This window comes from Rhamphochromis sp. 'chilingali' (genome assembly GCF_963969265.1).
Source record: "Rhamphochromis sp. 'chilingali' genome assembly, chromosome: 1".
In the NCBI taxonomy this organism is placed as follows: Eukaryota; Metazoa; Chordata; class Actinopteri; order Cichliformes; family Cichlidae; genus Rhamphochromis; species Rhamphochromis sp. 'chilingali'.
The window spans coordinates 36,016,648-36,042,198 of NC_137929.1; the positions used below are offsets into that span (position 1 = coordinate 36,016,648).

The window sequence follows — 25,551 nt, forward strand, 5'->3', positions numbered from 1 at the left end:
TTTGGCTGCTGCCTGTCGGGGTCACCACAGTGGATCATCTGCCTCCATCTCTAATATCCTGAACCTCCTCTGAGATATTCTTTTTGCATCCTTTGTCCCATATGTCCACTCTCTGCACGTCTAAACCATCTTAAGCATGTCTCTATAATAACTTTGTCTCCAAACTGCTCACCCCTCCAGTCCATTCTGCTCACTACCAGTGAAAATGTTAACACCTCCACCTTGGCCTCCTGTCTTTTTGTCAGGAGACAATGACACTGACCATACATCATAGCAGGTCTCATTACAATCTTGTAAACCTTGTCACAAATCACCGGACACTCCTCTACACCCACTCCACCTGTCTTGTGCACTGTCCATAGCTTTGAACGATTGACTCCAGGTATTTAAACTCACTCCCTCTACAGGTGTTAACTTGTACAATTACAATGTCATCTGCAGTTAAGAGTCCACAGACACTCCTGCCTGACCTCTCAAAGCAAATATCACATCTGTATAGCTCCTTTTAAGTATGAAGCCACACTACTAATCACCAATCATCACCTCAGTCTTATTTAAACATGACCAAAAGGGTCAAGTAATGAAGGCACGGTTATATTCAAGAAAAAATCCCCATGAACCAAAACCCCTGGCTTCAGACTGCTCTTAATTCATTTTCTGCTCTTAGTTATGAACGTCAGCAAGAGGGGATCTTCCAAATATGGTCATCTCAGCACAGAAGCCCCACCCACCTGCTACTAATCATATCTTCTGTTTGCAAGAGGCAACCAATCATTAGAATAGAAGGGAGCTAAAGGAGCATGTTTAAGTCTGGGTGAACAGGGTGGTTCAGTATGAGAATAAATAAGGATTATTTTTAACTGTGAATCATCCAAAGCTACTCCAGACAAGAAATGCATGTAAACAAAAACATCCCAGCAGACAATGTGATAACCAATTAAAGTTTATTCATATTTTTTTTTTAATTCTCGGTACATTCAGCACTTGTAGGAGGAAAAAGCAACAAAATCAGTTTTAAACTAAAAAAAGAAAATTTTAAAATTCTAACCATTACTCTATTAGAAGATAAAGATTTTTTATTTTCACCTCCTCTTAAATATAAGATTGAAGGATCAGAGGAGGCGTTTTCAAATAGACATCAGTGCAGGGAAGGTCAGCTTCCCATAATCATCTGAGTATTTCATATCCTCTCCTCATCCCACAAAAGGACAAAGTTAGGCATAATGCCACATCTCTCTAACACTACTGTCGCAGTGTCGAGACGTCACTCGCACAACAAGCCTTCAAAGGCTGAAGAAATAAACATGATTCCTCAAATTTCCAAGAAAACAAAATTAACTTATATCAACAAAGGTCGCCCATAAAGGTACATTAAAAAAAACAACAACAAAACAAAGATAAAGAAAAAATGTTTTGTGCTGAAGAGGAGAACATTAAAACTGATCCTAGAAAATATGTGAAGGTCAGGGATCTATTTTGGACTGGTTTTATTACAGGGCTGAGGAGGAAGGAACTGTGCACCCGCAGAACTAAAATAATGAGGCGGGCTCCCAAAACCTCAGTGGGACAAAAAAATGAAGAGGCGAGCCAGAAAACTACCGCCCTTCTTCTTTTCTTCAATCAAAGGGGAACCGACAGCACTGAAACAGAGACGAGGAGGAAACGCTACTCTCTACAGGAGGAAGGAGCCGGTGTTCTGCTGGAAGACGGAAAGAGAACGGAGGAGGAGGGGAGCGCGATGAACCGTCATGTTTCTGCAAAGGAATTTGTTAAAAAGATGGGGAGTGGGGTGGGTGGCAGAAGTGTGTGGAAGACAACGCTGGTGTCATAGTGGACGAATTCAAGCACAGTGGGGGCAGGTAGGGGAGGAGCAGACACCGAAACACCCCTGCCAGTGCCAGCCCGCTGCGTCCTCAGCTACACTGCTTCCCTCTCCAGCTTTTCCTGCGGCCTCCGTCCATCCCTCAGCGGCGCCTGTCCCTCGGGTTGCTCCGACTACGAGACCGCCGTCCACTAGCAGCGCCCGGCGAAGGTCGTCGGGGCCGGTGGCTGCCATCCCTCTTCTTGTCCCCCTCACGGTCCCGATCTCTGTCTCGGCCCCGCTCTCTGTCTCCGTCAGCGCCTCGCCCGGCTGCTCCGCCGCTCGTCGCCACGCTGCCATCCTTCTCCCGGCCCTTCAGCCTTTCCTTCTCCTCCTCGCGTTTCTTCTCCTCCTCTTGCAGTTCCTTATGCCTTCGCTCGCGCTCCTTTTGTCGCTCTGTGCGATCCAAAAGCCTCTGCGCCACCTGAGAGGGGGCACAAACACGGCGCACTGTTCAGGTGCAAGTACAACCACACCAGTCACTCGACACTAAATGTCAACATGTGAAGGACCAACCTGCTCCTCGGTGAGGGGAAGCCAGTATATACACGGAGCTGTTTTGGTCTTGAGGAACAAGTCGTCTAACAGTTTGGCTGGAGGTTCATCTGCCTTCTCTGTCAGTGAGGAAACAGAACCAGGCTGTTACACATGGAAACCTGAGCGCAAATATACATGTGATTAAAGTTGTGACTCACAGACCACACAGCAAACACTGCTGCACAGTTGGGGGATGTGGGGTTGCTTGTGTTTATCAACTTTGGGTATTGCATATGAGTAAAGGGCTCGCTGGGAAAGAAATCTTAGTTACTTTGCCAAATTGTGCACCTTTAGATTTTATTTAAAGCAGAATGGGAGGCAGAGCCTTCCGCTTTCAGGTCCCTCTTCTGTGGAACCAGCTCCCAGTTTGGATTCAGGAAACAGACACCATCTCTAATGTCAAGATCAAGCTTAAAACTTTCCTTTTTCATAAAGCAGCAAAGGCTCCTGGCAATTTCCCATGATGCATTGTGTTTCTTCTTCACTCTGTGTTTATACATCACTCTGCTTTTAATCAATAGTTATTGTTAATCTCTGGCTATCTTCCAGTGTGTCTTTTGTCCTGTCTTCTTCCTCTCACCTCAACCAATAGCGGGAGATGGCTAACTCTCCCTGAGCCTGAATCTGCCGGAGGTTTCTTCCTGTGAAAAGGGAGTTTTTCTTTCTACTGTTGCCAGGTGTTTGCTCAAAGCTGGTCATCTGATTGTTGAGGTTTTCTCTGTATTATTACAATATAAAGCCCCGTAAGACATTCACACCAATGGCCTACTGGAGGTGGTGCTGTATAAATATAGTTGAACTCAACCCCCCTCCCATTCTGACCATTTTCACTTGTGATTTCATCACAAACCTTAAACTCACAAAGTGGAAACATCAATCTAATAAAACAGAGATTTGGATCCCTGTGAAAAAATTAAGCTTTCCCAACGCTGCCAAACTTGTGTCATCAATCCAGTCCAATTATTTTCTTCCCCACATTCAGAAGCCAATCAGCTTCTGCTCCCTGTTCTTTGAATCTCTTCCATCACTCCGCCTTTCACCTCCATCTCCACCTCATCCTGGCCACCACCAAAGTCCAATTCCTCCCACTGCTGGGACTCAGCTCAGCTGTGTAGCTTAATTTGAGTCTAATTGACAAATTATTTATCACAAGCTCTGAACTTCAGTAAATCATGTTCAGTTATCTCCACTGATCTCTCCTTACCGTAGCGTTTTTTTTGGTTTGTTTTTCCAAATGCAGGGTAGGACACAGATAAGTGGACCTGTGCAAATGGTTAGATATTTGCAGGAGTGAGCCAAATGCAGCAGGAGTGCAGGGAGCAGTGTAGAGCTGCACAAAGAGATGGACACTGAAGCGTTAATGAGCCAATTTCTCAAAAGCCTCAGATTCTTTGAACCAGCTCCCAGATCACTCTGCTTCTTTTTAAATACATGAAGCTCATTTCATCCCCAAAAGTGACACAGTCGGGAAGCTTTCCGTGTTGATTAATTAATCATTACTGTCTGTTTCAGTAAGGTGTACTTGGATTAAACTCCCCCCTCCCCCACTGTGATACTCTTAGTGAGTTGTCTTACCCTTCTTATCAGTCTTCCTCTCCTTGCTCTTGGCCCTCTCTCTCCTCTTCCTGTCTCTGTCTCTGGATCTAGATCGTCGTCCATCCTCTCCCGGCCGTGCAAATTCCCGCACTTTATCCCGGTCCCATTCCCGCTCGCCTCGCGCCCTCTCTCGGCGCTGCATCTCCCTTTCTCGCTCTGCCCACAGATCCCGTACACCTCTGTCTCGCTCGCGTTCACGCTCACGTTCCCTGTCTCTGTCCCTGTCTCGTTCTCTGTCTCGCTCAGGCATCAGAGGGGGCAGCCGGATCGGTGGGGCAGCGGGCGGGGGAACAGGCTCCTCCTCTTTGTCTGGCTTCAGGACACCTTTGTGAAAGTCCAGCTGTTTGAAAACATAAGCAGGCAGGTTAAAGAGTAGCTGTGGAGAGATTATTAAATGCACACAAAGGTGCATTTATAGGTTTATTTTTTAAAACACCTCAATATTAGACTGCAACCAGTGAGGTCAAGTTATTTCTACTCACTAGAAGTTAAAGAAGAGGTAATAGCGAAGCCCTATTTTTCCTCAGTACATTAAAAGTAGCAGAAAAATGATCCATTATAATAAAATGAGCTCAAACCATGTTAAGGCTGGACTGTCCTCGCCACCACCCAATGTGAAGTCTTCAAGTTTTGTGTGTGCTGAAAGCAGTGCATTTTTATTTGTGGCATTTCTGGCTTGTTATTACCTCAGCCTGCTCACAGAAGTCCACGTTGAGGACCTTGGGATTGCTCGTAGGCCACTTGACTCTGTGGAGGGCAGCTCTGGTAGCGACAGCCTCGTCTGTTGTAGCGTACTACGAGGGTAGGAGGAAAGGAAACAGAGAGAAAACAACCCAATCACATCTCAGCCAACACAAGCTGGGAAAACAGGCAACGGCACAAACAGATGGAAGCAGATGGATGAGAATGCAGAGGTCAAAAATATTATGCAAATGTTCCTTGTTGAATTTTCTAACATATATTTGCAAAAACAAATTATCGAGCCGTTTGACAGATGCTGATTAGGAAACAATATACTTTAGAAACTGAGCGCTGCATAATTCCACATGTAGCTTGTTAACCACATGCATCCACTCCTGATGCAGTGAAACGGTTCATTTGGCAATACGTACTGTGACATAGCAGTGAGACTTTATCTTGTCAATCCAAAAGCCCTCTTCCACTACGCTCCCTGTACGGTTCAGCAGCTCCTTCAGCTGGCCCAGGGTGAAAGGTCGCACCTGTTGGACAAAAAAAAAAAAAAAAAAAAGATTCAGACTTGAAGACATACTTTAATGATGGTCTGGTAAAGAAAGCCCTACCAATATATTATTTTTTTAATCGTTTTATGAAATGTAATCTGTATTTTCACCACTTTCAGCTGTATTACAGATTAAAGCTGCAGCATATTAAACAGGGGAATGCCCTAAGGTCACAGCTCAGACAATAACCCTTTTGAATTTAGGTAACGTTCTCCTCTAGTGCCACCATCAGGCCAAACAGCATATTTTTTCCCACTTGACGATCAAAGACGGCCATTTCTAGGTTTGACATCTGCTTACACCGTCAGCTCCTGTGTTTCTAAAGTGTAAGGCCACCTGAGATTACTGAGCCCTGGTGACCAACGTATAACCCACATATGACGCAAGCAACAAAAATCTCCAAATGGCAGTGATTAAATGTGTAACGTCTAGTCTTGTCACAGTCTGTTAAGTCATGCTCTGTGCCCCTGACTTAAGCTGATGCCTGACTACAACCTTAACACCTGGGTAAGCATTCCTGTCTGTAATTATGGGAAAGATGGTGATGATCATGTGATTACCACTGGCATACAATATATCCCATTCATGGAAAACTACAAAAGTTTAACTCTTGAACCTGGTATAAACACACACGATTAAGAGGGGAATTTTACAGATTGGGGAGGTGTGTGTGTGTGTGTGTGTGGTAACAAACCCACCAGGTTTGTCACATGGATGATGTTTGACACTTTTCCACGAGGTGGTGAGGGCTGCCTGGTTGTGCGGACGGGATCGTCGATCGTGACGGACACACCGGACTTCTGTTGACTTATGGAGCGACGCACCAGGCTGTCGCTGGGGGTAACTGTTGGAAAAAAAATGAGAAAGAGCCAGGAAGAGTGAGAGGGAATCACTGGAATGTTGCTACAGGCATGACGGAAAGCTGGAGGTAGCAATTAATTATAGCAATTAAGAATCCACAAACTTTCACCTTTCTTCGCTTCCCCGTCGAGGCTGACAGACGTCTGTGTTTCTGGGGCGTCCTCGGAAAGACTGCTCTTCCTGTTGTCTCTGGAAGTCCGACGTGGTTTCTCTGTCTCCATTTTCTCCACCTCCTCTTCTTCTTCTTCCTTTGTCTGTCCATTTTCCTGGCTGCTACCTGGGACAACCTGGAGAGGAAAAAAAGCCCAAAACAAAACAGGAACATGAAGAGAAGCCTTGTAGTTTCCAAAGTATTTCACTCAACGCCACCTACAGGCGTTCCCTTACCTGTGTGACGGTGCGTCGGATCTTGAGGCCTTTGTCTGGGTCGCTTCTGCTGGCATCCGGGTTCTCCTCATCACCAGACAACTGCAGCTCCTCTGGGTGAAGATCCACGACTGCCTCCTGGTTCACTTTGATGTCGGGGATCAAAGACTGAAGCGTAGAGATGTGGACAGGAGAAAAGAGATAAAAGAGAAAAAGAATTATGTTAATGTGGGAACATCTGACAGCTTCTCACACATTCTATTCAAATTTCCAAATTTTCAATTTCCTTACACAATTGTTTGATAATATGACACACCTCACAGCAGCAGTCGAGTGTAAAATGTAGGTGAAGCTTCCACCAAATGAAAACAATAAGAACACCTCATGATAAATCACTCTTTCCAATTTAAAACGGAAAATCTTCCCAAAATAAGTCATCACAATGTCAGAAGTGCTGGGTGTGTCTTCACTTTGAACAAGAATGATCATGTAAGTTTTGATCCGGAGCCAGAAAAAAAAAAACGCTTCACTTCAATCAGAAACTTCTAAAAAAATAAAGTGTTCTTTCTTCTTACACCACCTTTTATAACCTTCACTTCTCTACTATCTGTTGGATGCCAGGTGCTCATCCCTGTGCTGTGTTGGTACCTTCAGGGAGTCCGTTGTAATGCTGATGGAGGGCTTCTTAGCAGTGACGGCCGTGCTGGAACCCCATCGCCTCTTTCTCCCCGCTGCGGTTCCCGTCTCAGTCTCTCCTGCTCCTCCGTCTGTGGTGGCGGGAGAAGTCTTACTGTCTGCAGGAGTTGGGGGAGAGAAAAAAAAAGTAATTTATCATCATGAAAGTGAGCGATTTGGCTTCTGGTGAAAAGGATTTCACTGACAAGTTACTGCAAGCTCACAGCCTGAAAGCAGCAATGATTGTCCAAATGCTTTTACCCAAATTGTTTTGGCAATGGTGGCAGTAAGTAATTTAGGACAAAATTCAGAAATGTAATTGAGAGATTAAACAATTTCCTTAACAATCTTCTAATACTGGACCATTTTTGTTTTGGCTTGCTTCCACAGAGAGTCTGCTAGAAAGCCTCTGCACACCTGCTTTCTCCTAACACAGAGCTAACAGGCAGCACTTTTTAAAGAGAGGAGACTAGGAATCCTGTAGTGGATAAAGGCAAAGTGCATTTCTGAGGAAACAAGCATGGACAGTATCCCTGCTGTAGCGTGTTGAAATTGGAGAGACCAGTGAGTAATTTTTTTTTAAACCCACTCTGAGTCAAACTAGCACACCATTTCATTTCATTATCATTTCTTAATCACTGTGCTGCTACCAGAGCTATTAGGTGTGAACGGAAAACAAAGGATGTCATGTTGTTTTAATACCATCAACGCTACGATCCAACAGAGACTACATTCATTGGTGTACAGCACACACCGCAGAGGAGCAGCTGTCTCATCTCCAAGATATAACAGGGTTTCATCAGCTGTTCATTTCAAATATGGCAAAACCTTCAGTCACTGAGGTAAACGTAGACTTCTATGTTTTTCCTACTGACGTCAGTGCAGTTTTCCTCAATCTAAAGCTGTACTATTTAAAGTTTGTTCATGTAACAAGTGACGTGGAAACAGTTGACAACTAAATTTATTTTTGGTGTATGATCCAATCGCAATCAAGTGTGGTGGGGTTTTTTTTTGTGGTATGGACTAAATCTGGGATTTTGGCCCTTATTACAGGTTACTACATATAACCAATAGTGCAGGGAGATACTGTATAATAGTTTGGTGATAGCAGAACGCCATATGTGCCACGTTCCTTCTGTATTTCCTGGCAGGCTCTTTATCTGCTGACATCTGACAGATTTTTCACATGCACGTTTTAAAAAAAAAAAAATCTGTCTTCTGATGGAAAGACTAAGTCTGCTTTTAGGTCCCATAATAAGCAGGCTATGACAGTAATATCCGACACAGTCTTAGTAATCAGCGCACACTCACATTCAGAACGACAGTCATGCTCAAAAAACGCGAGGAACTGCGTTTCCAAGTAGGGTTAGGTTGTTTTTTTAATGTCCACACCTGCATGATGAAGTAGCGGTGCTCACAATCACCAGGTTTAGCCGGAAGATTTAAAGATCCTTTAACGCAGGGGTGTCAAACTCAAATACACAGTGGGCCAAAACTCAAAACTGGAACAAAGTCGCGGGCTAACGTTAATATTTATTGAAATATATTTAATCCTCCAGATATAGGAATGAATCTTTTCTTATGGACTCAAACACGTTTTGCTGAAAAACTGAATATGGAACAAGCAAAGCTTAATACTAAACAATATATATATTAGCTGTATAATACCAGTAGGCCAGCTCTAATAGTAATTTGGTTTGGCTTCGCGGGCCAAATGTAATTATGCTGCGGGCCAAATTTGGCCCGCGGGCCAGAGTTTGACACCTATGCTTTAACGGGTTTTTAAGACTCTCTTATCTTTCTGATTTAATTTTACACTACAAACTCTCCAGAGCCCTCAGGTCCTCTGCTAGGAGACAGTCCCTAAAATTAGAACCAAGACTCACGGAGAGGTATCTTTTAGTTATTATGCTCCGGGTTTATGGAACAGTCTACCTGAAGACCTGAAGGCTGCCGAAACTGTTGAGATGTTTAATACAAAACTCAAGACCTTCCTTTTTTTAGCACGCCTGGTTAAGGTTTTTGTGTCAGTTTTATTTATTTTAATTTTTATTTATTTTGATTTTCATTTAATTATTTTTATTATACTTTATATTTACCCTTTACTTATTTTTTTCTTCTCTGTATGATAGGTGGGTGTCTAATGTGTAGAAGTGGGTGTGTAGGAGGGGTGTTGAGAGAGTGCAGAGAAGGTGGTGTATGTGTGTATTTCAGTTTATTTTCTGCATCTTAATGCATAAAAATTCCTATAAAAATAAAGTTTTGATTGACTGAGGAGGCCAGGTGAGGGGAAGCCAATTGGAAGAAGTTCCCATCAGTTTGAATGTGGATAAACAGAAGTGCTATGTAGGATAAATCCATGGAGCTATGGTAGTCGAGTCCAAGAATAACCAGATAATGTGCTGAAATAAAAAAGGAAACTTGTGTACTGCAGTGTTTTTCCTGATTAGATGTTATTACACAGAGTTTACTTTTGCCATCTTGCTCATGCAAGTACACCGCTTAAAAAAAAGAAAAGAAAAAAAAAAGTGTCTAATCTTTCACTTTAAATCCTGCTGAATCTATCGTCATGTATCCTGTAACATGGGTAAGGTTTCTGGTCCAGGATTCCAGGAAAAACGATATAACTGGTATACTTACTGGTCAGGGATATCTTGCGAGCAGCAAAAGCCTTAGGGGTGGTGCTCTGGAAAGAGAGAGAGACAGAAAAAAACATACAGAAACCCCAGGGGTGCGGGGTGAGATGAGAACCGGGAGTCCAGACCCAAACAGGCATCAACAGAGACGAGGTGAAACAGGAAAAGTGGAGGAGGGGTGGGGGGACGAGGGGGTTAAAGTAACAGAAGCCCGGAGGCTCTAATTGTATTACATTAAAAATAAAAAATCTCTGGTTTATACCAAGAGGCTCCAGACACATTTCTGCCATCCACCTCTGCTCAGAGCCGCTGAGATAAATCTTTATGCTTCTTCACTTCTACATGCGTTTGACAGCAATATGGACTTTAAGAGCAAAGCAACTACAGGATCAGTATTAGGACACAAGTAGGGCAGCAAGATGGTGTCTATCTGCAGACTAAAGTCACAAGTAAGTCTTAGTAAACTAAAACAATTCTTCAGACACCAAAAAAAATTGGTGCCAACATTACATACTGTGGCAAAGTTGTGAAGTTTCAGAGGCTTCCTAACTTTACACACACTACTGCTGATGTAACGAGAAGGAGCTCGCGTTACTTTAGCAGCGATAATAAGTGAATGTAGAAGTATGTAAAGTCATGTTTACTAGCTTTCTACATGCAAAATAATTATTATTACAATAAGAAACACCCTACAAATATGTTTCACAATGACTACAGCTGATAGGATTGCAAATGTTCCACACAAACCCAACTATGGTCCTGACAGAACGAACACATTCAAATCACTGTTTTCGATTTAAAAGAGTTTCGCCATGTTTCAGGTTTTGATCAGTAGATGGCAGGAAGTGCAGGACCTTTGCTTCCTAAATAAACCGTATGAAGTGGCTAGTGGCTTCCTGACAGTTTCATTAATTCCATTTCGTGCTGAGGGAAACGTTACTGATCTGTGTTCTTCGACAGCACTATATTACTTAATTATCTCTAGATATTTTGCAGTGTGCAGGTAAACAAAATAAAACCCCAAATGCAAATACATAAGGGTATATTTTGTTTGCCCTCTTGTGGCTGCAAATTTGAATGGTTTGAACTTGTGTGGCTTTTTGTAACTATTATTCTGCGTTTACAGGGTGCTGATGCTGCTAATGCACTCAATAAGCATTAAGGTAATGGTGTGTAGCTGAGTCAAGTGGTGCAATTGAATGATGGTAAAATATTAGTGCTAATGAGCAGAGGTGGAAAACCAAGTGCTGAAGACGTACTAATCTGTAGCAGAACTATCAATACTGCAGTTGTAATTCACCTTAAAGAATGCATCATATTAACAAAAGGCTATTGCAGATCCACAGTCTGTGTTTAAATGTATACAGAGCACTCTCGGCTTGATGTAAACATATCAAATTGAACTGCAGTACACATGACAGTTCCAGAATTTTGGACTAAATTACAAGAGGAGGAAAAAAATATTTTATACACTAACTCCTGTCAAATATTTACACATTTTTAAATAGAGGTATAATGACAAGTCATTTCCTGGTACCATTTAACACCTGATTCCTTACTGGCCCAACCTCACGACAGTGTGCACTGTATCTAGGCAACAAGGATCCAATCAGAGAAGGCAGAGAAGTGAGGGCAGGGCTCGATTTGAGAGTGCAGATTAGCCACCAGGCAGGAACTGATCACCAGATTGGACTTTTTTTCTGGGGAGGACTTTTCTTGACTGACTGCTGGTCACACAGTCACGATTCAGTCTTTTTGAGGGGGGTGGCAGAGGTTTCAGAGCGTCTCTGTGGACTCTGACGGAGTCAGGGGAGGGATGTAGGTTTACTTTGTTAGAGTCCAGGATCTGTGACGTACATCTGATGAGTCTTTTGTTAACGCTTGAGGCTAGTGTCTTTCATTTCCATTGGTGCTTACATATTCTCCATTCCCCGTGGATACTTGGGAAAAAAATGGGATTTTCAACATGATAACCCCAGATTGTCTGTGATGCCTTCCAGCTCTTTTTTACCCATTAGGTTTCCGTAGGTTTCCAAGTATGCAGCGAGAGTCTTACGCTTGCTTTGAGTTCACTGCACAGAAGATCAGAATCAAGTCTCTTAACAGGAATAAAGATGGAAAAAAAATAATCCAGTCTTTGTTGAACTGCAATCCACGGCTGTAGTCAAAGACAGAGGGCTCATAGCAGTGCTAGCATGACTCCCCCCACACACTCGCATGAAACCATGCAAAAAAAATTTACCAGGGCCAAGCTGTGGGTGTAGCGAAGAGATGGATACATAAATAAATACGTAACAGCAACAACCGCAGGAGTCCATCTGCAAGGTCCACAGTAGAGAGAGAATATCACAATGTCACGGTGAGACATCCACTGAGTCACACTGGTGCTCACTGCAGGGAAAGAACGGGCAGCAGTTTGTGGAGCAGATCCACCCTTCCTGGCAAAGCGTAGATGATCAATACAACCACAGAAAAAGTGCATCACTGTGGTCAGATTACTTGTCCTTGGACAGATGTCTTTAAAAGTCTCTCTGTGTCTTTACTAAACTGGAACCATTCAGGAAAACTGTTGTGATCTTAGCTCAATATGAGTCCCATTTGAAAGGTGTGCCACACTGTCAAGGCAGATGATAGCTGCAGGCTTTACAAAACCAGAAATCCAGATGTGTCACATCCATAGATTTTTGTCTTATCCACAAAGTTGTCCAACAAAAACAAAAGAAAAAAAGCCCATGGGTTGTTGCTTACTAGCAGATTGTCTTAGTTGCTCCATTTGAAAGAGTCTTAAAACCCAAAACGGCGACAGCAGCATTAATTAGCAGTTACTGCAACAGTTCTCAGTCCAAAGTCATTACTCCACTCCACAAGCAGAGGGCAGCGTGGGAACAGAGGAAGCATCAAAAACCAAACTGGAGAACTGAAGTTTTGTCTGGATTTTGGAGGACAACACTTGCAGACTGTGTTTATCCTCAAAATGGCAGAAAGGGCTAGGGAGAGGGATACAGAGCATCAGACACCCTCCCCCTCCTTTAACCCTTCATTCATCACCACCACACAGTCCAGTCCAGAACAGAGAGCAGGCTTCCACGCCCTGTGGCTGCCGCTGCTGTCGGTGGTGCTCTGATGCAAGCTCCCATTACTGCTGGCTGACAGGAGGCCTTGCAGGCTGACGCTTTACTCAGTGCCATGGGGTTGCAGACTCTGGGCCTAACTCAGGTACCAGCGACGCACTTGGGCATAGCGGGACAGGACTTGTAGGAGAAGTAGGAGGAGGAGTGGAGGAGGTGTTGGTGGTGTTGTTGGTGGTAGTAGTAGTAGTACGCAGCAGGTACCAATAGGGGCAATGGAAGAGGCATGGGCACCTTCATAACAAAGCAATCAATGGGGTTTTAAACAGCAATCACACCATAAATATATATAGTGAGAGAGAAGTGTTCATTATGGGATACAAAGGCAAAAGATGAAAAGAGGTGGAGATAGACAGTGAGAGAGAGAGAGAGAGTGAATAAGACAAAAAGGGAGGCAGCTTGAAAGGAGCAAGAAAGAGGACAAAGGGAGATGAGAAACAGGGTGGAAGAAACAGCAGAAACAAGCCCTGATGTATCTCTACACACAATGTCAGGGTCCATTATTCATGCAAACCCAAAGGGGGAAAACAAAACCCACAAATACACACTCACATTGAAAAAGCGATAACAACTTCAAACTGCACAGAAGCTCACCAGAAAATCTAATTCGAGCACTTTAGATGGGCTGGAGTGTAATGCATGATTGTCCTTTCTAATGTTTCTGAGGGCGATGGATGAAAGCTTTATCCGACAAACGGGAGCTTTGTTAGCACTATCAACAATTCTCTGTGGTATAATTAGACTATAATGGTGGCAGTACTTGTAAAAATGTTGTCTGATGTGATGATGCCTCTTAAAGACCCTGACACACCACGTGCAAGAACTTGTGCTGAGAAAGAAGTTATATATCAAATTTAATAGGAAACAAACTTAATGAGAATACTTAACAAAAAGTGACAATCGAGTAACTTTTAAAATAGTTTCTTACAAAAGGAAACAGGCAAAGAAACAGCTGTGGACACGATGGACAAGTAGTCCATTCTATTGTGCTTTCTTGATGGATATATGCATTGTAGTTGAAGATGTCCACACGCAGCCTCATATTCATCTGATGGTGATCAAACCAGACCCAACCAGACCCTTGTCACAACTGAGGGAGTAACTACAGCAATGTCAAGTGGGTCACTGTCAACTTGGTGTGTCAGGATCTTTAGATGTTTAAGGCCATTACCTCACCCCACCCACACACACACACACTAATGGATATATAAGCATGCACTCTCTGCAGCATGGATATCTATTTTAAACACAGTATAACCATCAATACTTTCATTCCAGCAGCTTTTACCACTTAATGTACCTCTGCAGGGCCCACACAAACAATGGACATGTGTGAGAGATCATCTAAATGAATGAGCTTGTTATGAAATATTAGTTGAATTAAAAGCAGATGGAAGGGATGAGGTGATTCCTATTTAACCCTGGACCCAATTCCAACTCAACCCCAGGTCATTCACACTAAACATTTGTGCAAAAAATTGAGTGATTTGTCTATTACGATGCTTTAACTGATGAACACACTGTAAAGTCAGATTTAATCAAAGGCAAAAAATACATTAACACCTGCAAAGAAACTGGGGTGTGTTGGTTTTGAGTAACCCATCCTTAAATTACACTGATAATTAAACATGCTTGTATATGAGTGAGGATGCAGGTTAGTGGGAGACAGGAAAAGACCCAGGCTCCTACACCCTCCCAGTGACCTTACCTCCTCATGGCGGCCCTCACTGTTCTCAGGCTCAGCCCCGGAGGCTGGCTGCTGGTCCATGGAGCTCTCCGAATCTGGTTCCACCTCCGTCACGGCGGCTGCACTGGGCTCCGACACCTCCCTGCAGGAGGAAAACAGTGGAAGAAAGGATAAGAGTGAAGGTTATTTCCATGAAAAAAACCCTCACATTGACCATAACTACACAATCAATTATAATAAACACATAGGCAACTTACAGTCCAAGCCGTAAACATTTAGCCAGTGACAGTTTTTTTTAAAATTTTGTTTCTGTAAACCACCCCAGTGGATATGAAATGCATACTTTTAGCTTTCATGAAGGGGGTTTTACAAGGTTAACATATTAACCGTTTAGGGATTACAGAGTCTTTAAAACATTTAATGTCTGACATTTATGTTGTCACATCCAGCTTTGCATAAACGTCTAGAAAGTCTCAGATTTGCAACATGCGTGAAAACAGCTGGTGAATCTCCTGGGATCGAGGAGGGGTTCACACACATACACGGTGAAACCGAGAGCAGAGAGAAACTACTGTGACCATAAATTACAGTTAAAAAAAAAGAAATTCCCAGTATTATTTTTATTTGATTGCTGGGGAAGGATGTCCCACATGGCCACATTTTAACAAGCATAGAAAGTAACCAGTGCTGAGGCTCCAATCAAAGACAACTGAGACAGAAATGAGTCCGGCAGCTATTAATGTCTAAGCTGTTGAGGCCTGGGCAGTGTTAGGGTTTGTATAATAGGAGAAAAAACAATGTGTAGGAAAAGAGAGGAAGGGTGGTGAAGGCCAGTGATCTGGGTCACTCCTGCTATAAATAACTCACCAGCTAACTGACACCCAGGGTCACAAACCTTTCTCAGACTAACTCATACTCAGACATAACCTCACAGAAGACTGTGTGTGGTCTTCATCTTATCCATTTGGATCATTGTGGGGGTAAAGAAAAGTATAACAACACCTCTGATTCAACCAATAAAAGCCATGAACTGCGGTTAATGGAGTCGGACCTCACACAGTCAAATGCTTCCCCTCATGTTGTGATATTTTATTACTCATATCTCAGATGAAGATAAAAACAGGAGATGGCATCATTATATTTTTAGCTACCCCCTCAACTCCCCCAACCAGCATTATCAGAAGCCGCCTCCGCTGCCTCCATGTGATGCCACGGGCAGCGAGGCAGCACCCTGTAGGTGGGAGAATCACATCCTGTAGCATCCTTCACTCTAATCACCGTGCTCATCACCCACTGCTGTTCGCATGCTTATTTGCATTATATGTAACAGGACACACTGAAAAATGCTTCTCAATACTAAAAAACCTGAAGGCAACAAAAAGCCTGTTCAAGATGCAAAAATCTCCAACACGTTTAGGCACTAGTTCAATGCCATTTATTCAACAGCCTGTGCAGAAAAACAGCAGTGATAGCTATAACCTCCAGAAAGAAACAAACAAATATGAGCAGTGCATGTGATGTGTGTTACATGTTTTTAATTCACTAATTATTGAGGAAAAGAATAAAAGTTGCCTATTAAATCTTTAAGAATAAAGTAATGTGTGTCTATTCCAAAAATACTTATTCGATCATTATAAAAGGCTACAGGATGAAACTCCTTCATTTTTGTTTGTTATCCACACAAGTGACTCATTGATTAGTTTGTTAATGCCAAAAATATGAATCATGGTTATAGGATTGTGGGTCAGTATTAAAACAACTTATTTAACAAAAAAAACCAAACAATTAACTTAATTAGCATTTATTACTAGGCAAAAAAGACTTTAATGGGTTCAGCTTTAAATCTAATTTACACGAGATAAAATGAAAAATAAAAACTGGCGTATTTTTGACTCTAAAGCCCATCTCACAAGGGCAACGATCACGTGAAGATGGAGGTGGTAGAAAACACAGGGTCATCTCCTTCAGGTTCACCTACACAAATCTCTTTGTGACTTCTACTTCATCTACACAGATCTGGCCGACCAAAGTCTTTCTGATATCTTAACCTGCACTAAACTAAACAGCAAGCGAGTCTGAAGGACAGTGTTTGAAGAACAGGGTCATATTGGGTATATAACGCATGAAGGAAAAGCTTTTTTCAATCATTTTGTTTTCAATATATTTGGAAGGTTTTACACCCATAGTCACTTTGGGTGAGTCACTTTTACCAAAAGGCATCAAAGAACCCCTTCAGCGAGGTGTTAGCTGTGGGTCTACACATTCAAATCCATGTCTTTTAAAGTGACAACAATCTCGCTATAATCCAACAATACTTACTCAAACATTCTCACAAGTCTTGGTTAAAGACAGACAAATCTTAGCTTTGCACATTCTCCATGACATGTAAGACAACCAGTGTTAAGTTTTACTGCATCTTTTAGAGGAAGGGCTGTAATGTTAGTCTCAGTACTGAAATCTACCCAGGGCAACAGCAGAACCGGTTTCACCTCTTCTTCTTGAGATTAGTCACCAGCAGGACAGTCATGAAGACGACAGCATTCCCTTTCCTCCACACAACACACAGACTACACATTTGCTCTAGGTGTTGGTTTCATTGTCTACGGGTGTGTGGGCAAGGCCAGAGGAACACCTGCATCGGCTATAAAGGGAAGACAGATGTCAGCTAGAAATACAACCCCCGCTTAAGATCTTAAGACGAATGACCACAGAGAGAAAGAATGAGCAGCTTTTTCTTCTCAAGTAACACATTTAAAGCTCCCTCTCTCGCTACTCAATAATCTTGCAATAATGTCACCAGTCAGGAATGAGGAAGCCCGTTAAAAGGTGAGGAACAAGATCTGTAAAATGTTGAAGCATAACGTTTTTTCATATTAACGTTAAATGGATTTTTAAAAAAGCAAGCGGCTCAGGGCCAATTTAACAAAACATGGTTTCCAATCAAACTGGACATACAGTCAGATCCCAGGGGAGGAGAGCGAGAGTGCTGGTACCAGCTGGGACAATTTTATCACACCATAAGGGACCATTCACACTGACTCTACAGCTAACAGATGTCTGCTTTAATGATCTCCCTTGACAACAGTGAGATCATTAACAGCTACAGCAACACAAAGCCAAAAATGCAAATATTGTTCACTGTCATTTAAGCATCAAAATGCATGCGGAGATTAAACATAAGTGTGCTTTTAAAGAGATATTCTAAAACAAGAGGGGGGTGAAAGTCCTTTATCTTGGCTGCAAGCATGCCAGGAAAAATACGAGGTCAGAAGGAAAGATGGAAGAGGAGAAATCAATGTCCACATACTTCTCATCACATCCTGAAATCTGAGGACATTATTTATTCATCAATAGCTCCTTTAGTGCAAATTTAATTCAAGGATTGTTCAAAGAAAGGAGACCCCCACTTTCCCGCTCTGAAAAAAAAAGTCTTCCCTTGCTCCTTCACCCAACAAAAGGCTTTCACCGCCGTCCCCACCCCCGGTCCTCTTCACATGGGCGAACACGCTCATAACCAGGCCAATGTGGACACATGATATGATATTCATCAGCCGAGCAGGAGCTGCTAGCTTTTCGGCGCAAAACGACACGCCGAACCCGGATAACGTATCCCGGCAGATTTCTATTTAAGTGGTGTGAAAGTACAAACGGCAACCTGAAGCCTTGAATCGCCCTCTGGCTCCCTCTTACCCGTTTTTGTTGCCTTCGGACAGCATTATGGCCGGCCTTGAAAGGAAACCCCCGGGGATAAAAGATGACACCGTGCCGCTGGATGTTATTTCGGTCAGGCGCTGCTTGAAACCGGCAACGCGAAATTTAAAAAATATCCTGCTCGTATGTTTCAATTACTGATTAGCCATACACTGCGTCGGTATCAGGGATGCACTGCATGCATGACGGCCATGTTGGCTAGCGCGAAAGAGCAACGGCTACCTTCCGGTCTGAGATTTCCAAAATAAAAGCCCAATTTAACGCCCAACCTTGGCGCATATCGAAAGAAAAAGTATTTAAACTTTAACGCAGCACCAGAAAAGAAAACTACATAATATGTGCTACAAGAAGGAAACCATTAAGATATGTTTAGGTTTAAATGAATAACTTTTTAGATATGTGCCATTAGATGCCCATTAATTACATATAACACTCTTTATGTCACCAAGCAGGCTTAAAAATAATCTTTATCAATTAAACTACTAGTTTACTGGGATAAAACTCAAGTTGATTGCCATTACAAACATGCACACCAATTTATCTACCATCACACATGATTCTGAATTCTTTATGCATGAATAACTACTACAGCAATATAGTGTTTATATAGCAATAATTGCTTGACAATTACACAATAAACACTGTGTTTTAACCCTGGGTGTGACCAGAAGTGGCTTTCGGTAGCATGTTATACAGCCTTGTTATAGATATAGTAAAGCAAAATAAGCTGAAAGGCCTATTCCTCTTCAGTTTCCACTTTCATGTATAGGCCATCATAAACCTTGCTGACAGTAACATAATAGTATTGTGTGTATATATATATAATATGGCCCATCGTCTGTGCAGAAACATTGCACACAGCAACTGCATCGCTCCGGTGAGCCGAGATAAAGACACACAAAAAAAATGACATTATATTTTTCGGTTTGTGTTCTTCAGCCATTGTAATCATGAATAGTTTTTATACATTTTCAATAGCCCAAAAGCACAGTGGCTATCACGTGCTGCAAGTACAGCACCTCACGTCAACTATCAGAAAATCAAACACACAAACACAAACAGGACATACTTTATCGTATCCTCATATGACAACCAGAGTTGTGATTACAGGGTTGACCAGGTGCAAAAGATTTTCTGATTTTAACATGAGCAGCAGCTGTTGCAAGTTTGTGAAATACTGCACTAGGTGTTCGATGTGTGTATTTTTCTGTAGCGACCCAAACAACCCAAGCAGCTCAAAACTATCAGAGCAAGGGTTTTAATGAAGAGCTTTTAACTGTATTTTAATGGTTGTAAGAAGAACTTCTAATTGGTCAGGGTGCCTCACAACTGCTGCATATACCATCACAGGCCTGAGCACATGGCCAATAAGCTTGTCCAACATTGGCTATGCTGAACCCTGCCTGACCATATAACTATGAAATAGAATCACGATCTACGATACCCAAAACATCCTGTGATTTAAGTGAGGAAGACACAGTTATGAGGAGAGGAAACATGAAAGAAACAAGAACAAGAAGATGAAAATTGACCTGGACATCAGCAGCCAGTGAGCATCTCTTTGTAAATCCATCACCAGAATTAGTTACCAAACTCTGTGAGGTTATTCCTGAAAAGCGATTTATAAATCACTTTCAGAAATCTGGAATACAGGAATCAAAAAAATGGAACCACAAATTAAGTCCCGGTGTTTGTCTATTGTATGACAGGTTATTAAGCAAATTTTATGTTTGTATGGCATATTTAGCAATGCTTAATACAACTGATATAAAGAGGTGAGACAAGTGTTAACCGCCTTGTCTTGTAAACCATTTAACTGGTGAACTGAAAAGTTAAGCTATGTTGAAGAACGTAAAGCACTCATTTTAAGAGTGAGGGTTAGGATTGCTGTTCAGGTTTCATATATTTTAATAAAGGTTGCTTACCTTTTGGAAAGGTGTGGTGTCTCTGCCCCTTTACTCGGGTCAGCTTTTTTCTCACCATCTGCTTCTTGGTCCACCTTCTGTGAGATGATTCAAAATAAAAACAATAAAAAGCTATATAGAGAAAAGAGATTCAGCTTCAAAATGCTCTTCACTCTGAAGGTTAAATTTCTTCTAGTGCTACAGATAGTGCACGGTTTCTAACTATTCCCTGATATCCACAACAGTTTATTTACTAACCTTCAGCTTCCTGGCAGGTGGTGTTTTATCCTGAGAGGAGGACGATTGTGATGATCGTGACGACGAGTCTGATTTGGAGTCAGAATCTGATGAAGAACCTGAATCTTGGACCTCAGTCACCAGCTTCTTGTCTTCATCTGCCGTCTTCTGTTTCTTTTCCTGCTCCTCCTTTAGCCGTTTCTCCTCTCTTCTCTTCTCCTCCTCCTGTTGTTGTTTCTTCTCTTTTTCTCGTTCCTTCTCACGCTGTTTCCTCCCCTCCTCCATTCGTTTCCTCTCCTGTTCCTTCTCTTCTTCTAAGCGTTTCTTTTCTCTTTCCTGTTCTTCTTCCTTCCTTCTTTCTCTCTTCTGCTCCTGCTGTCTCTCCTTGTCCTCCCTCTCCTTCAGCTGCCTCTCTTCCTCCATCTTCCTGTCCTCTTGTTGCATCTTTGTCTCCCGTCCTGGCTGTGGGGATTCACTGGAAGACTCAGCAGTGGAGTGTGCAGTCTCTCCTGACACACCAGCCCCCTCTGACTCCATCTTGTGTACAAGCAGAGAAAGGGGCCCTGTCCCACGTTTCACGCATGGTTCGGGACTGCTGGAACGAGAACTTGAGTCAGAATCTTGCCTCTGCACCTTGGAAGGTGGGAATGACACCACCCTTTGGCTGCGTCCAGCTTCTTCACGGTCATCTGGGTCTGGCGGGCTCTGCTTGGGAGTGTCAGGAAGGGGGAACAGATTAGGGGGTGGAGAGGGAGGAGGTGTGGGGTGGCGCAGTTGCATGGGGGTGTGGTGTACCTGTGGAGGTGGGATGTGCTGCGGAGGTTGAAGTTTGCGTTTGGATCTTCCAGCTGATGATGGGACGCTGGGTGGCATCTGCTGCGATGGGGCAGGTCCCCTGCTTCCCTTTCGGACCCCACCGGGACCAGGCCCCCAGTCCTCATCATCATCACTCTCATCATCACCATCATCACCTTCATCACTATCCTCATGGACATGGCTTGATGCTGAACCCCCAGCAGATCGGCTCAGGTGGAGCACAGAACGAGCCGATCCTGGTTCACTCGGTGCGGTGCCTTCCTTCTCCTGAGCTGGGGGTACTGCTGGGGGACAGTCGGGCTGTCCCAGAACGCGCACTGACAGGGAGGCGACTGCACGGGGAGGAGAGGGTGCTGGTGGCTCCTTGTGTCCTTGGTGAAAGGTGGCTCGCTGCATCCTAGCTCCTGGAGCGTCATGGGCCTCCTGGTGATGAAGGGTGGTGCCATGACCTGTCACTGAGTCTCCTGCCCCTCTCTCCTCAGGCCTGGCCAGAACCTGACGTGGCTGCGCACAGATAACTGAGTCAGTGGGAGACGAAACATGATGACTTAATTCTGCTGATGTATTTTTAAAAAAAATGAGTTTAATCAGATTAAATCTGTAATCATTAGAAAAAAATAGTTTATATCATGCAAAAAGCACCATGCTATTATTTTTGTTTTGGTACACAGAATGTTGACAAATGCGGAAAATCTGATTCTTCTGTACCTTTCTGCTCCACAGGATAAAAGCTTTGTTTTCCTCGAGGGTACTGACCTTGTCAGAGGCATAGGAGGAGCTGTCATTGTCCTCCGAGTGTTCTTCATCCTCCTCAGGTACAGCTGGGCTCTCTGAGAGACAGAAGCACGAGGCAGAGGTTAAAAGTCGACCCCGGTCTGAGAATTATACTCCCAGGACATGCCTACTGGATCTCACACAAGCAAAACTTTTCTAACAATAACTTGTAATGATTTCTTTTCCTCACACCGAAAAAGAGAAATAAAAACTTGAATCGTTTTTTAGAGAAATTCTGTCTTAATGGCTGTGAAATCAGAGATTAGAGTGTAGTTTTTCCCATAGTGTGAAATGCTCATTTGACAAGCCACTGTAGGTTTTACACATTTATTTAAATGTTATTTTTAATTTTTAAGCACATAAAGTTAGGTAAGCAAAGACGTTTGACCACCAGGGAGTTTTTGCGAGTCGTCTGAGCCAAAGGACGGGCCAAGTGTGTGTTTGTGGTCTGAATCTTTTACCATCAGCGTCTTGCCCCTGCTGGGCCTCTCTCTCCAGTCTCTGGCAAAGGAGCTCTTGCTGCTTGGCCAGGTACTGCTTTATGAAGCTGTTTTGGCACATCTCCTCTCCTATCTGTAACACAGCGTTTTTAAAACAATGTGACATTGTGTCAAAACATCACCAGACTACTGCAGATTTTAAAATCTCCTACCTGAGAGTTGGGCTGCAGCCCACTGTGAGAGGACGATGTCTTCTGTAGGTTCTCCAGCATCAGAGCCTGATGGTAAGGAGGAGGGGAGGGGAATTCATTTAAATGTTAACGTAATGCCAGAATGAATATTAAAGAAAACTGTAAACCAGATACTAGAATTCTGAGTCCTCTAATTATAACGCTTGTTATACCTGTTGACTTTTTGTATATTTAAATATCGCATATAGGTTTGCATTTTGTGCACAACATTAAAAAGGCAGACCTAAACCCAATAATAATACTAAATGTGCCTACAATGTAAGATACTTAATAAAAAAGGGCACTTTAAGAATTGTAAAAAGAATTAACATAAATGCATGTATATTAACTTAATAGTCTATTAATCACATGCAATAAATTTATGACTAAAAAGCATCGTCACTCCTGAGCCACTTTATTAGGTACACCTGTTTAATTACTCATTGTCACAAACATCTAATCAGCCAATCACAACTCAGAGCATTTAGGCTTGCAGATATGATAAAGACAACTTGCTGAAGTTTAAACTGAACATCAAATGGGAAAGAACGGCAATTTAAGCGATTTTGAACGTAGCATGGTTGTTCAAGCCAGATTTTCCCACACAATCATCTCTAAGGTTTACAGAGAACGGTGTGGAAAAGGCAAAATATCCCGTAAGCAGCAGCAATGCCTCGACAGCAGAGGTCAGAACGGTGCTTCAAGCTGACAGGAAGCCAATGATTCCCTCAAATAACCACTTGTTACAATTGAGGTATGTAGAAGAGCATCTTAAATGCACAATATATCTAACTTTGAAGCAGATGGACTACAGCAACAGAAGACCACACCAGGTGTCACTCCTGTTAGCTAAGAACAGGAAACTGAGGCTACAATTCACATGTCTTACACAATAGATGACCAGAAAAATGTTTCCTGGTCTTATTGGACTTGCTTTCTGTTCCATTATATGCAAGGTAGGGTCAGAATTTGCTGTAAACAACATGAAAGCATGGATCCATCCTGGCTTGTAACAATGTTTTCGACTGGTGGTGGAGGTGTAATGGTGTGCAGGATATTTTGTGACACACTTTGGGCTTTTTATTACCAGCTGACCATTGTTTAAACACTATAGCCTACCTGAATATTTTCACTGCTCGTGTCCATCCCTTTATGACCGCTGTTTAGCCATTGTGTGATGGCTGCTTCCACAGGGATAACACACCGTGTCCAAAAGGTCAAATCATCTCAATCCGGTTTCTTGAAAATGACACTGAGTGTACTGTACTTAAAATGACCTACACTCTCACCACATCTCAATCCAATAGAATAACTCTGGGATTTTGTGAAATGGGAGATTGCCATTATGGATGTGCAGCAGACAAATATGCAGCAACTGTGTGAACTTATCTTGTCAATATAGACCAAAATCCCAGAGTAATGTTTCCAGCACCTTGTTGAATCTTTGGCAAGAAGAATCAAGAAATTCAAAAATGAAGCCCAACCCAGTACTAGCGCTGTCTAACTAATGAAGCATGCATGAGTCTCTCTTTATACATTCTCTACTGCCTAAATCCTAAAAGATCCAAGATGTTTGTTCGAAGTAAAGAGAAGACACTTTCCATCAGTGCTTTTTCTGTGCAAAGATAAACTCTGAATCCTGACTGAAGCGCTTCATATAAACACATTCATTCACCCTGTTGAAACCCCATCTGGCGTGTGGGGCTCAACAGGGTGCTAGTAAGGTGTACCTGAAGTAGTTAGTGAGTGTGTATTAAATTCTTTGACAAGAAAGGCACATAAAAAAAACTTTAGGCATCCTACACATCATTGTTTTGAATAATAATTTGAATATAGGTAAATCACAATAAAATTATTCTCCATCAACAAAGCCTTAAAGAGACTTTAAGAGCAACTCTATTGCTTTAATCTTATCAGCACCGTATTTTTTACTGTATGCATGCTGATATCAGTTTATTTTAATACTGTGCCGTTAACGCACGGTTTGAGTCAGATATGGGGAGTTTATATCGCAATCAAGAGGTGTTGCTTCACTATAATCTTATGATTAAAATAAATACATAAAGCAACGTATTATTTAAAAAAAGACCAATCAATTGGTAACATAATTTTTAAATGTGACTTTAGCGAAGGAGATGATCCCGGTTTTTAACGGTGAAAACGGCGTTTACAAAAATATAAGTTGAAGAAAATTTGAATGAAATAGCTGTTGGTTATGCGCGGAATGTGTTTACATCACGAGGCGCGCCCCCCGTAACCCTAATACACACACGCACGCACACGCAAGCACGGTGCGCGCGCGGGCACTGTCATGTACACTATGTGCGGCTGTTGGCTTGCTTACTCTCAGCTTAGGCCTGGACTTGACAGGTGCACAGTTCAACTGTGTGCAACACGGTGCTCTGCGAGTAGTTACGAATTAAGTCCGAACTCGGTAGCCGGGCCGTCGGGTTAAACTGTCAGTTACAACCAGTCGAAGAGGAAAACTGTTGTTTATGAGTAATAACGCGTGCACGGCGATTTATGTATTCCCGCTTCACAGCCCACACACATACACACATCGTTACGGCCTCTACTGTTAACCCCCCCACTGTCTCTCGCCTCCTGCTGAACTTGGCCAGACTCGGCACAGACGTCCGTAACGTGAGAGAAAACTTACCCCTTTGAGTCGCTTGATAAGTGTGTTCTTTTGTCCGCTTTTTGGGAGGTTTCTTTGCTCCAGAGCCGCTTTCAAATCGGCAACTCGGAGCGACTGAAGAGGTTTTCCATCAAGCGTAATATCTTCGTCCGCCATTTTGCTCCCTCCGCTTGTCTAAACTCCGTCGCTACGGCTGCCGCTCGGCGTCACAGC

General features: G+C 42.8%; 1 protein-coding gene across 3 annotated transcripts; it reads right to left on the minus strand.

Annotated features, from left to right (window-relative positions):
- Window positions 1–927: 927 nt before the first annotated feature.
- acin1b (apoptotic chromatin condensation inducer 1b) lies at window positions 928–25,512 on the minus strand. 3 transcript variants are annotated; one of them, XM_080902626.1, is made up of 18 exons: window positions 25,360–25,512; window positions 22,683–22,748; window positions 22,492–22,603; window positions 22,013–22,086; window positions 21,236–21,760; window positions 20,462–21,145; window positions 20,225–20,301; window positions 14,610–14,730; window positions 9,778–9,823; window positions 7,111–7,256; window positions 6,484–6,630; window positions 6,206–6,383; window positions 5,934–6,079; window positions 5,107–5,214; window positions 4,681–4,788; window positions 3,974–4,334; window positions 2,378–2,475; window positions 928–2,285 (listed from the first exon to the last, which is right to left on the minus strand). In XM_080902626.1, the coding sequence occupies exons 1-18, from the start codon at window positions 25,492–25,494 to the stop codon at window positions 1,965–1,967; spliced, it is 3,453 nt and encodes a 1,150-aa protein (XP_080758752.1). In that variant the 5' UTR covers window positions 25,495–25,512; the 3' UTR covers window positions 928–1,964. The 3 variants fall into 3 exon arrangements, with proteins under 3 accessions (XP_080758752.1, XP_080758751.1, XP_080758750.1); XM_080902625.1 differs by having other exon boundaries at window positions 20,462–21,148; XM_080902624.1 differs by having other exon boundaries at window positions 20,462–21,760.
- Between the last annotated feature and the right edge of the window lie 39 nt (window positions 25,513–25,551).